General features: G+C 43.4%; 1 protein-coding gene across 1 annotated transcript; it reads right to left on the minus strand.

Moving 5' to 3' along the window:
- Nucleotides 1-3,016: 3,016 nt before the first annotated feature.
- Nucleotides 3,017-12,279, minus strand: LOC144094596 (uncharacterized). The gene is made up of 5 exons (XM_077628513.1): nt 12,157-12,279; nt 7,544-7,859; nt 6,035-6,328; nt 5,044-5,200; nt 3,017-3,315 (listed from the first exon to the last, which is right to left on the minus strand). The coding sequence occupies exons 2-5, from the start codon at nt 7,823-7,825 to the stop codon at nt 3,137-3,139; spliced, it is 912 nt and encodes a 303-aa protein (XP_077484639.1). The 5' UTR covers nt 7,826-7,859; nt 12,157-12,279; the 3' UTR covers nt 3,017-3,136.
- Nucleotides 12,280-12,589: the final 310 nt, after the last annotated feature.

The following is a 12,589-nucleotide window of genomic DNA, read 5'->3' on the forward strand; positions in this document are numbered from 1 at the left end:
CATGGGGAGATGTGAACCCGTAAGAACAGGCCCACATGTACAACATTCTCGGTCAAAAATTTTGGACATTGGAAAATTATAAGACACTGTTATGACAGTACCGAAGGTAATGGTCCATTCTTCTGATATGTACCAAAATATTTCTATTTATGTGTTTCCATCGCCCATCATCGGACTGTTAAGGCAGCCATAGAAAACCAATGGGGAACGCTTTTTACGATAGCAAAATCTTTAATAGACAAAAAAATACAAGACAGCCATCTGGCGATCTGCAGGTATATTGATCGTTATACTGAAATCTTTTATGAAAACATTTCGTTCATAAATTTTTTCCCGCTCAAAAATACTTTTGTCCAGATTTCTTGGGTATCCACGCTTAATTTTACAGCTTATTTTATTGATGGCATCAATACCATGCTCAAGTGCGAAAGTAGGGCTGTTCGATGTTTGCGGAAAGAATACTAGTAGGTCAGCACTTTCCTACCTGAGGAGAAGTGCTTTTTCAGAACATTGGTGCTTCTCAAACGGACAATTATTTGCCCATGGCTATGGAAGGGTTCTGGTTTCTGGACCGCATTTCAAGCGAATTGCATTGGCGCCACTTTTCTTAGAATAAGAAGCCTTGTGTGTGAAAAACAGTCGCGGAGACATACGAATCTCATGTTTATCTCACGCCAAGAGCTGCCCAACGCATAACCGGAAACAGGTTGAACGTACATTAATAACAAATGCTAGTGTTCCACTTACCGTTGCGCGAAATAATGGTTAACTTTCGTAGCGATCTTAAGAAGTAAAATCCTACCTTCAGACGTTCTTTGTAATGCACTTCAGCCGCATCGGAGGAATGCACGTCATATTTCAATTGGCAATACAATTTGTTCTAAATTACATCGCCTTTTCAGTCTTTGAAACAAAAATTATCGTCCATGATGCGACCTCGCTTCGAACAGCCTATGTATAATAGCTACTCAAAGACATGATACGGTGCCCTTCTTCCGACCTTCTGGAAAGGTGCCGGAGATCGCTTCGAAACTTGCTTATGGTTAAATCCAAGTCTCTAGCACTTTTTATCCTACTGAGGAACGTTTTCTGTGGCTCCTTGCAGGGCATCGCACATTGTTTAATGTCTTGCAGAATATCATAATACAAGAAACGCAACATCAGGAACCGTGACAACAGTTGGTTACTTCAGGGAATGAATGCTGGGTACCAGAAATCGTAGAAAGCGCACAAATTTCTACAGATACCAATTAACAAAAAGGAACGCCATGATGTGACTAAACTTGAGAGCGCCGCATAAACAAAAAAATCTGCGGAGCGAACGCCTTCTGTCGACTCAGAGTTTGAATTCAAATACATTTACGAGCCGCAATATTTTCTGCAATTCAAAGTGGCTGCTGCCCACCAAGTGGGCCAAAGAGTGTAATACCGCGGTGTATGCACGGATCAAAGGGTACAAAGAAAAAAAAAGATGCGGCTCAGGTGGACTGCCGTTAATTCCGTGCAGAAATTTCAAAAATATGCGCAAAGTATTTTTCTGGACTGCATCTTTCCCTTGAATCTATTGCGGCGGTCCCAATCAAATGCCACTTCACCCCTTTCATTTCAACGGCGGCGCCAATATTGCCATTAATTTTTACCTGCATATAACCTGCCTGGTTTGAAGGCATCGATCCATCAACCCGTTGAGAAAAAAACGTGGGTCGCTAATACCTGAAAATTAGCTGCGTGAATTTTCTAGAATGTTATGAAAGAGTTACACATACAGGAGTCGCTCAGAGCTTTTTTATTTTGAAACACTAGTGATGGTGTTGATGAAAATTTTAGTAGCGCAAAGCCGTTTCTGCCAAAGAGCACCATAGCAAAAGGTATTTTTCGTCTTCACAAGTTGAGGGCAAACGCCCATTTTCTAAATATTTCACTTCAAAGAAACCGAGTACCAGGCCAGGGGAAAGATTTTACCTAATTTATCACCAGTGCTTATACCCAGTGGCACTGAGAATCGAACCCTGCACCTTCTGCTAACGAGGCGGTTGTTCAAACTGTTAGGCCACCGCTGCGGCATTAGGCGGGCAGCTCCACCGAATGTGTTTGATTAAACTGAGTAGAGAACTAAATAACGCGTTTCGTCTAAAAACTTAATTCAGCGCCTTTGTATACCTCAAGATGAATGCTCATCGCTGCAGGACGAAGTCCACATAACAGCAGGTTTTTTTTTTTCTTCAGCATTGCATCGCTCACAGGACCGTGCACAATCGGTACTATGGTCAGCTTCACAATAACTGCATGACCTGTTCACTCAGTACTTCGGTCTTATTGGTTCTCACTACGAACACGGTGAACGCATTTTTTTGACTCGCACATAAGTACGACAATTGAATCGTACAGCTGATACCTAATTCAAGAAAGTGCCTAGAAAAATCCTTTTTTTTTTGTATTTGCCGCTTGAAGTGACCGCATTTAATCGATACACAGTGTACGAAGAATCACCCCGATACGTTAGTGTGCATCTTACCTAAATCAGGCATGCACATATAGAGGCCTCTGTTTTGTAACGCAAGCAATGTACATGATTACTGTAATTGCTCACTGTATAATATAAGCATGCCGCCGCGGTGGCTCAGTGGTTATGGCGCTCCCTTGCTGACCCGAAAGACGCCGGTTCGATCCCTGCCGCGGCGGTAAAATTTCGATGGAGGCGAAATTCTAGAGGCCCGTGTGCTGAGCGATGCCAGTGCACGTTAAAGAACCCCAGGTGGTTGAAATTTCCGGAGTCCTTCACTACGGCGTCACTCATAGCCAGAGTCGCTTTGGAACGTTAAACCCTCATAAACCAAGCCAAACGGATGTATAATATATGCGATTTCTCACTGGAATGTGTGAACTAGCTTTTGGCACCCATACCTGGCGACGTTAATTATTTTTTTTAGCCGAAGGGAATACATAGGAATAAAAGAAATGGGGACACGCGCAGGCAGGAGGGGAACAGAGATTAGGAATGAGTTCGAGTTTCAATTTCAGTTGGATATTTTTTTTACTTTTTTTGAACAACTTTGGTGTGCGCATATAAAACGTGCCGCAAGAATTGAACAGCACAGCCAACTATCTTCCCGCTACGTCGGAGGATGCCGGGCACTCAGCTCTGCAACCATGGTTTGTAGGCCTGAATGACGCATCTTTGCAGCTCCACTGTTCCCGTGTCCGAGTAGTTCACGCAGCGGCCTTGCAGACAGAAGTTCCTGGAAAACTTCTCCAGTTCAGCTTTTTCTTCCTCCGACATGAACTGATAGAGTGGCACGTGGCAGCATAGCGAACCTGGGGTTTAAACAACACTGCTCAGTTCACTTCAGAATGTTTGGGAAGCTGTCCACTGCAAGTCAATTCACATGTTTTAAAAGGAAGGTGGCTTTAATCGCAGGAGAAAAAATATGCGCCGTGCAGGAATAAACTTCTGTTTTGTGGAAAAGCACTAAGCCTTAAACATGAAAAGGTTAAACGTATAATGGCGTATCGTTGAAGAGCATGTTTAAAAAAAACAGCCAGTGCATCAGAAAGCAAACAAGATCGAGTAAATACACTTACGACCACCACAGGAGTCGACTATTTTAATTGCAATTGATGTAGCAGGGGGCTTAAAGTCTAACCAACAGAGTAACTTGGACGAATAGCGTCAATTGTGACGCAGCATTACTAGCCCCTTTTTACTTTTATTTTTTTCTATTAAGTATTTTTCTTACCACACACCAACAAAAGCAACATAATCAGCATGTCATAATTTTAGAGCAGTTATAAACTGCTCTCAAAATTATAGCAATCGACGCCAGGTTACGTTTTTATCTGAACCTAAATTTTCTGCACAGATAAGCCATAAGAAAATCAGTAGAAAAGCAAATATTATACACAACCCGCTGAGCCTCACAAGGCACGTAAATGTAGAAATACCTGAAAAGCAACTTTCAATTACGTCATTTTTAACGATTTCAGAAGAATGTTCGAAACCCAGGCCTCTCGCACACGCTGACAGCGAGTGCGGCTTTTGGTGATGTAGCACGCGTAAATGGCTGATTGACGTCGTTTGAGTATAGAGCCTGCTGCCTGGCATAAGGCGCTCAAGCCAGCTTTAGATTTCCTACTACCCAATTCGCTCAAAAGCAAAGCTGAGAGCAGCACTGATTGAGGCAAGGTGAAGATCAAGCAAAAATACACAGCACCTATACCTGACAACATTACGTTGAGCATGGAATTAGGACATCAATGATAGGCTATCTCTGTCCTCAAATATTTTATTGGAAAGTTTTCTTTTCCCCGTTTTACATTTTTGAAAAGACAACACCGGCTCTATTTTATTTACTCCTTGCTGTGGCAGGCAGTTTGATTGAGGTAAATCGGGCAGTACATGCAATATTTTGCTTTGATAAAGCCACATATTTCACCCCACCTATTCAAATTAAGTTAAACTCGTTTAATTTGCTGCTATCAGCTAGAAATATATGACCGGGCTATAACTTTAAAAAGTACTTCGTTAGGTCAGAAGGTCCTGAGATTTCATTAAGAGAGCTATTAAATAATTATTAACTGGCTTCCATCCTTGTCCCGACAAATCACAATACCGGAAATGCCAACCAGTCAGGACCTGTGTAAATGTAATTTGAGGTTTCGTAGCATGAATGCCTAAAGTCAACACGCAATTACCACTCAAGAAAAAATAATCTTCACATCTTAAAATAGTTATTTTCTTTAAGAATGACTCATATAACGCCTAAAAGGCAGATAATTACACGATCAAAAGCTGGCCACTTTCAAAAAGTCAGCTAAAAAATAAACAGCCTTTTCCCTTTAAAATTCTCCAACACAGTACAAGAGGACTTGATACAAAGGCCGCGTATACCCTCCATGAAGATGGCATTCGCTCTTTCAGGCAAAAAAAAAAATAGAATGATGGGCCGAGTAGTTTGAGCGCTTAGGTTTGACGCTGCATAAAAAAAAAAACGATTCTTGCGCACTGAGCGGCATGACAGAATGAAAGCCGTGATTAATACGTACGCACTACTACGTCGATGTGAGGGCTCGGCACTTTAAAGACGACAGCGTCACACTTCAGGGACACCAACCCAGTGGATGCAACTAGTCCTTCAAGTTTTCCTTCTATGGAGTCCTCGTCGTCATTCTCCCAGGAATCCGGGAGAGCGGATCTGAGAGCCTGTGGTAGGAAAATTTAGTCAATATGTTATATATGGCTTATCCCTGCTTTTAACTTAAGGGAAATCTCACGACGTGATGATCACTTCATGCGCCAGTGAGGGTTTTTCCCAATTCTCGCGCCACTGATGCCACACAGAACCGTCAGTCGTCCCGCATACGGCAATGGTAAGGTCACTTAAAAGGAAAAAAAAAAAGCCTGTTCAGCCCTCCTGGCCGATTCCAGGCCATGAGGGAACGACTGATCCCCTTTGACCTGCCAGCGTTAAATCGCAGGTGGTGGCAGATGAGTGGGAAATGCCACGGATTAATCAGATCAGCCGCCGCTATACCGCGTCGTCATGAAAATTGGTCTACGCCACCAGCTAGAGGCCCTCCTTTGAGGAGCACATTCCACTTCATTATGGAGCTGTTTCCGGCTATACATATATGTCATACTGCAGTCAGTACCGCTAATATCATATAAGTAGTTGCAGTTATACTGAACCTATCCTGCTGCAGCATCAGTTTTCTTTTTGTTTTAACTTGGCTACGGAAAGTATTCGAGCTGGTCAATTCTAAATTTTCGCCAGAATTCTTCATTTCTCTTAGAAAAATGCCTGCATATATACGCTTTGCACACGATGATTGTACCGGTGCGTTTTTTTGTGCGTGGGTTTATTTGCATAACCATCCTACCAAAATACTGTACTAGATGGCAGTATCTAAGAATAGGTAAATAAATAAAAAAATAACTTACTGTTCGCTTCGAATTCGCATGGACCCATAAAATTCGTTATTTCCCCGAGTCTTTCGTAACTAGTGAGGCAACAATCGCTTGAAGCGGTGGACTCACGTGTTCTTGCCTAACCCACTTGCCGGACTCCAGCATGGCCCGCATTAGCTGCTGCGGAGCCACCTTCGTGCAGAACACAACGAGGCATTGTCCTCCGGGGGCTATGAGGCGCTCTATGTTCCTCAGAACAGCCACCTTGTCTCGGATCCAGTGAAGAAGTAGGAAGCAGCACACACGCTCGAAGAGGCCTTCCCGCTCGGCGAACGCGGACACGGCTTCGTCGCTTGAGATGTCCACCAGGCGATGAACGATCTTCGGATGTGCATGTTTTCTGGAGGCGTGGTCTAACATAGCCTGGAAGAAGGTTTGTATTCATTTGTTCACCCCACTTTCTCCTATCTATTCCTTACTCTTTCACTCACTCCTGCGCACACATACTGACACGCTCATTTTGTGAAAAACAAAAACCTGCCCTCAAGAAGCGCGCCATCCAAGTGTCTCAGTATTTGCTGCAATTAACTTACTTATCGCTATGTACAGTTCACATTTAATTTGAAGCCATGAGTAGAGGTGAACCGCAGCGGTGGCCAATTGGTTGAGCATCCGCCTCGCATGCGGGGTTCGATCCCCAGTGCCGCCGGGTACCCACCGGTGATACAACGGGTACAAGCTTTTCCCTGGTCTGGTGCTCGGCTTATTTGGGGTGAAATGCTTGGGGAATGGGTCTTTGACCCCGCCCCCCCCCCCCTTGAGAATTCCAAAATACCTTGTGCTATGGAGCTCTTTGGCCATAGATGCTCTTGCGCCATAAAAATCTATAACCATCATCACCAAGGGTAGAGGCATAATGGCTTGCCGTAAGCTAATACAGATCCGGACGGTGGTTCACAGTCGTTCGTAAGTACTAAAGAGACCAGAAAAATTGGTTCACCAAACCTTTAGAAGCGTAATTCTTCATCCTATATCGCCCGGTGGATATTACGACTGGTCGGGGCAGAGCTGCAAGCATCGCTTAATGAGGGTCATACTAAGCTAGGTTACAGCATTTGGATTTTGATCCAATTCCATTTTTTTTCTTTGGTCGCTGTTTTTCAGAGTTCTCAGCAATGCTACTTCCCCTTGGGCTTCCGCCAATTACGAAGTTCGAACGCGAGGTTTCTTGTCGCTTAATCCAATGGCAATCAGCCGTAAAACAAAACTTAAATGAATGTTCAATAGGATCGTTTATTTGCTCCGTCAGGATGTCGTGAGCGCGTCTCGCGCAGAAAGCAAATTCGCGCCAAAAATGAAGAATTAGTACGGGAATCTAAGAGAAGAGGAAATTAAAATAAAAAGAGCGAAAGAAAAACACAGCAAGAAGGACAGAATGGAGGGAACAAAGAAGCGAATGAAGAATGTAAGGAAGAAAACTAAAAAGAAACAAAAAGAAGTAAAGAGTGAAAAGGATTGAAGAAGGAAGTGGATAAAAAAACAATTAAGGAAACAAGGTGTAAAATAAGGATTAAGATATATTCCTACTCTCACAGGGGGCTCATATGTTCAGCTGCAAACTACCGTTCAAAAATATACCTGTGAACAATCCGCTGCCACAAGTCTTTCCATCGACGGAGGGCAGAGGGGGAGCAGGTAGTTCTTGGTGAAGTTTCCCGGGCCGCATCCGACGTCAAGCCACTGCTGTTTCTCGCTTGTGCCGCTGTGCTCAGCGTTGAAGAAGGAGCCACGGTACCGTTCCAGTAGTCCCTTCATGGCATCCCGGTGGTGGGACATCATAGCTTCGTAGAATTCCGACGCTTCTTCATGGGTGAACACTTCCTGCAAGGCGTCACACTTCTCCTGCGCAGGCGCTGTCATTCTAAACAGTGAGTCTGCTCCTACTGTGCAAATGCTGTAAAAAATGCGCCAACCAATGCACTGCTGTCAGTGACATCTTCCGGTTTTCGGCAGGAAAAAAAAGAGTCAACGTGACTTCGCACATGAAAGCCGCAGCTCAAGACGCGCAACCACATTGTAGGAACATGACGTCACTATTGAACACTGTGGCCTCAAATTCTCCGATTCACCGGCTGACCGTTTATCCGGCAAATCACTGATGTTGACGCTCTGGTAATTCCCCCATTTATGTTCATGTAGTGCAACTGAGATGTCGAGAGGCGCCCTCATGAGGTGCGATGAAGAACTCTCGGAGTTGTTTTTTACTGCAGCAGTACAGAAATAGTCTCGAGAAGATCTGTGCCATCAAACACATACTCATGAACTCCGTGGACGAAAGTCTTCTCCTTTCGTCTAATGCAATGCAATACAGAGCAGACTCCTGCGGACCATTACGCCCTCTGCGGGACGGGAGCACCAGGCCTGCGGAAGACGGCAGTACATATTTTAACACGGTCGTCGGCGCATAAATTGAATTGGCTTCTGTCGCATGCGAGAACATATAGCCCACGGAGTTTTAATGTCCTTAATTTTGACTAATGCTAAATGAACATTGGAGTACTGAAGACGTTTTGGAATACACTTTTGCTGCCTCCTTTAAGCGCAAAGCCCAATAGCAGAAAGGAACGAAACTCAAAATATGTCTCAAGGAAGCCTGACGACGGCATAGGAAAAATGAACATAGTGAGCGCATTCCCTAACGTCGACTGAACGCGCTTTGCATTATGCCTCACCCTAAGCTGGCCCGCGGCAAGGCATTTTCTGTGGTGTAGAGAAAAGCTGGCTCGTGGTTTCACTGAACGCTTGCCGCGCAAATGTTTCCCCACACTTTTTTTCGTTGGCTATCACGTGCACACTGCTTCAGATGAAACTAAAGATGAGAGGTCACTTTTTTCGTGATCAATTATTTCCTTCAACAACTTTTTTGCACGGATTCTTCGACCCAAAGGGAAGCACTAAGCTTCAGTCAATTCAGCCTTCTTCACAACACCGTGCCTCTTATCGTGCTTAGCCAGATAACCCTATACAGATTGTGGCCGGGACGCCGGACGCATAATAATTCTTTATCTCCAACGGCTTGAGCTTATCTCATAGCGAAGGTCACGGGCGCGATACTTAGTTATTCACTCGCACTGGGGTTCCTTTAGAATACCAGGGGTTAAAGTGGCTGTTTGACCGGCTATCTCACGCCGCACCTTAAAGCTGAAATAAATACTTCTCAGAGCTCTTACCCTTTTTTTTATCTTAATCTGCCACTGTCGTGTAGGCCTCTCCTCCAACTCTATTTTTTTCTTCTCTATCTACCGTCCAGTCACCCTGGAATCCTCTTCTCGAACTGCTTAGAGCCTCGCAGTTCATCCTATCTCTGCATTTCTGCTTCGAAGTGTTTCTTTTTAACTCATGCTCTATATTTACTGTCGTAGTGGTTACTTCGGAGCGGTAGGAATTGATAACAGCACTTAATAAAAACCATAAATAAAATATTTGGTGGTGTGTTGCTGTGAGGACACCTGCCTTTTTGTCCGCCGTGTGGTGAATCGCGTAAAGATGATCTTGTCTTAAAAGCTTCTATGCTAAACTCTGAACAGAAGTCTTCATGGTAAAAAAAAAGTCTAGTCAATACTACTGCTGAATTGGAGGGCAGTAATCACGGATACAGCTGCTAGTTCTAAATTAGCGGCAAATTTAAAAGACATGATGGAGCGCACTTAAGACTAAGTACATGCTTTAAATGCGCAAGCAGTGTTCTGATTTTCTATTTCTTTTTGTTTTTTATTTCTTCTGACTTTTTAATGCACACCTCCTCATTAGCATACACTCGTAAGGCCACGCATATACTTGGTTTTGTGGCCTATCGATAATGAAGGGAGTGTGCCATGCGACTTATTCTTGGCACACTCTTCCCCAGTGTATGGAAAACGAGAATGGCTGTAAGACACGCTGATGTGCATTCTCGCTCAGTGAGGTAGTATTTCATCGAAAGTGTGGCTTGTCAGAACGAACTTTACAGTGCTTAGAGCGAGGAACCTGAATGAATGCCAGTGTTGAGTGAGTTGGCAAACTTAGTGTTTCTGAATCCCAGTGCAGCCTCAATTGCGGCTACCACTTTGAATATCGTTGCGTTGTTATTGTTATTTTGCTCTGCTGCTGCTCTAATCTTTTCTTGACCCTGAAGAGGAGGTAAAAGAAAATGTTTTGTGGCCTATGGTTTGCGTGCTCGCCTAACAAAATGATGGTCCTATGTTCAATACCGCACACTTTCGTAAGCGGTATTTTTTCCCTGGCTAGCCACATGGGTTGTGGGGCGCCAGTTTTTCTGGACATCGGTTTTTGTTTCCGATGAGCCGTATAATGCTTTCGCTTTAAAAATGAATCATGCGTCACCTAGACAAAAGTGCTTGCCTGCATGTATAAACCGTATAACAGTATAAACTCGCTAAAAAAATAAACCATTGCATGAAATTACAAGCACATCATACAGTTTGCACTGCACGTGCATTGCGTGACAATAATGTGCACCACATGCTCATATTTAATACCGCCAACTTTAGCAGATTTTGACATCCGATGGAACTTCGGCCGAATACGATCCAATTCAGCGCACTCACGGTGCTCTCTTGCATACGTTTTCAGTGGACGAGGCACGACGCGGTATAACGACGTGGGCATGCGTGTCGAAAACAGCACGGTATTGCTTACTTGAACTTTCACATGCTCCAAATACTTATCATGCGTGTTTTCATGCAAACTCTACAGTTTATTTTATAATGAAATCTTAAAGAAAGAAGTGGAAAACGAAGGAAAATTTTATCTAGTTTATTACACCCTGCTTGCTTGCGCATGCGGTTTACTTTGTGGCTCTGTAATCAACAGTTTATATCCTTCTTTGCCATCTTTTTCACGAAACACTTGAGCCTTAGTAATATGTGACCTTCCGCCAATAAAGCCAGTTGCCAGTTAGCGCGTGCGTATATGTCTTGCCTCACGTGGTCTAAGTGTCTTTTGCGCTAAAGCTTTTCACAAGATTATATACACCAACTCGCCCAAAAAGAAGTTTGCATGGTTTCCAAGAGACCCAATAAATGCTGGGCATTTGTGAAGCTATTGGGACGTCACCAAGACACAGAAACAGAGCTGTTAACTAAGAAGATTGGAGACACTCCTTGAAGTAATGAAAAAAAAAATAAGTTTTTTTGAGCGATCTATATGCATGGCGTCGGACGGCACTTTATACCTGATAGTGCGTGAACAAAGCAAACAGAATTTTACGTGCTACCAACGAGCTGTTAAGAGCCGTTCCTAACATTTATCTGTTTTGAAAATACGTTCATTTTTCATACCTAAGACACTTTTCAAGGATCCGTCTCAAGAGGAGGATGCGAACGGTTCATACAAATACTCCGAGAGACATGTTTTTGAGAAGCAGGCCGCAAAAACATATCTAACAATTCTGGACAAAAGCATTTTTCTACGGCAAATAGTATATGAGCCCACTTTGTTTATATACTGTAAGGTATCGCTATAACAATCAATATATACGCAGCTCTCCCGTCGGCAGGCTTGAATTTTTTCGCTATAAACTATTTTGCTATCGGAAAAAGCGTGCCACATTGGATTTCTATGGCAGTCTCAACTGTTCGATTCGAGCGATACAAACACTTCGAAAGAAAGATTTCGGTACATATCGGAGACAGATACTGCGCCATTTCCTTTCCCCCAAAAAAACAATTATTATTATTATTATTATTATTATTATTATTATTATTATTATTATTATTATTATTATTATTATTATTATTATTATTATTATTATTATTATTATTATTATTATTATTATATCGGAAGAAAGGACCATTACCTTCAATACTTCTTTACAAGCACCTTACAGTTTTTTAATATTCGAAATTTTCGACCAAGTATGTTTGACATGAAAAAGGTTGAGAAACTCTTAATTAAACCATTTTAGAGATAAAACATACTACTGCAAAACCTTAACCGCGAATGTTATATCGCAATTTCCACAAGCGCTTTCGTCCTTCTCTTCCTTCTTCCTTTCTTTGGCTGTGTGCCATTGCGCAGGAAAAATATGAGCTTCACTGAAGAATGCCAACTGGCCCTAGAACCAACTCTACTTCCGACCCATGGTCACTGGAAGCCTCAATTTGCCTGAACTCTTTTGACCATTAACCATTAACCATTTTAACCATTAACCTTTAACTCTTAAAGCGAGTGCTGCGTACTCGACAACTTACCTCCGAAGCGATGCGCACTCTGACCGCCGGCGTTTCTGCGAGGCGACTTCGGTGTTTTCGCTAAGCCGACGGGCGAACGACTGATAGCACCCACGGCGGAGAGTGCGCTGCGAACGGGGCAAAGGCGAAGCTCTGGCGGTAGTGTGTTGATCATTGCTTTATGCCTGCCTCGCCCTCGCTCCCTTGCTCTTTGCGTCGAGCCAAGGCAGTAAAATCCATGTTTAACCCCTCTTAAGAGCGCGGGACTCAAGTGCCCGCGAACGAAAGACGGTGCTCATATGTACCACATTTTTGCGTCATGAAAACTATCAACTATCAAAAAATTATTCACTTTGTTGTTGTCATTCTATATTTGGTGTCCTTCGGCTGCCGGCCCGAAAGACGCGGGTTCGATCCCGGCCGCGGCGGTCGAATTTCGATGGAGGAGAAATTC

Source organism: Amblyomma americanum, chromosome 6 (genome assembly GCF_052857255.1).
Source record: "Amblyomma americanum isolate KBUSLIRL-KWMA chromosome 6, ASM5285725v1, whole genome shotgun sequence".
NCBI lineage: Eukaryota > Metazoa > Arthropoda > Arachnida > Ixodida > Ixodidae > Amblyomma > Amblyomma americanum.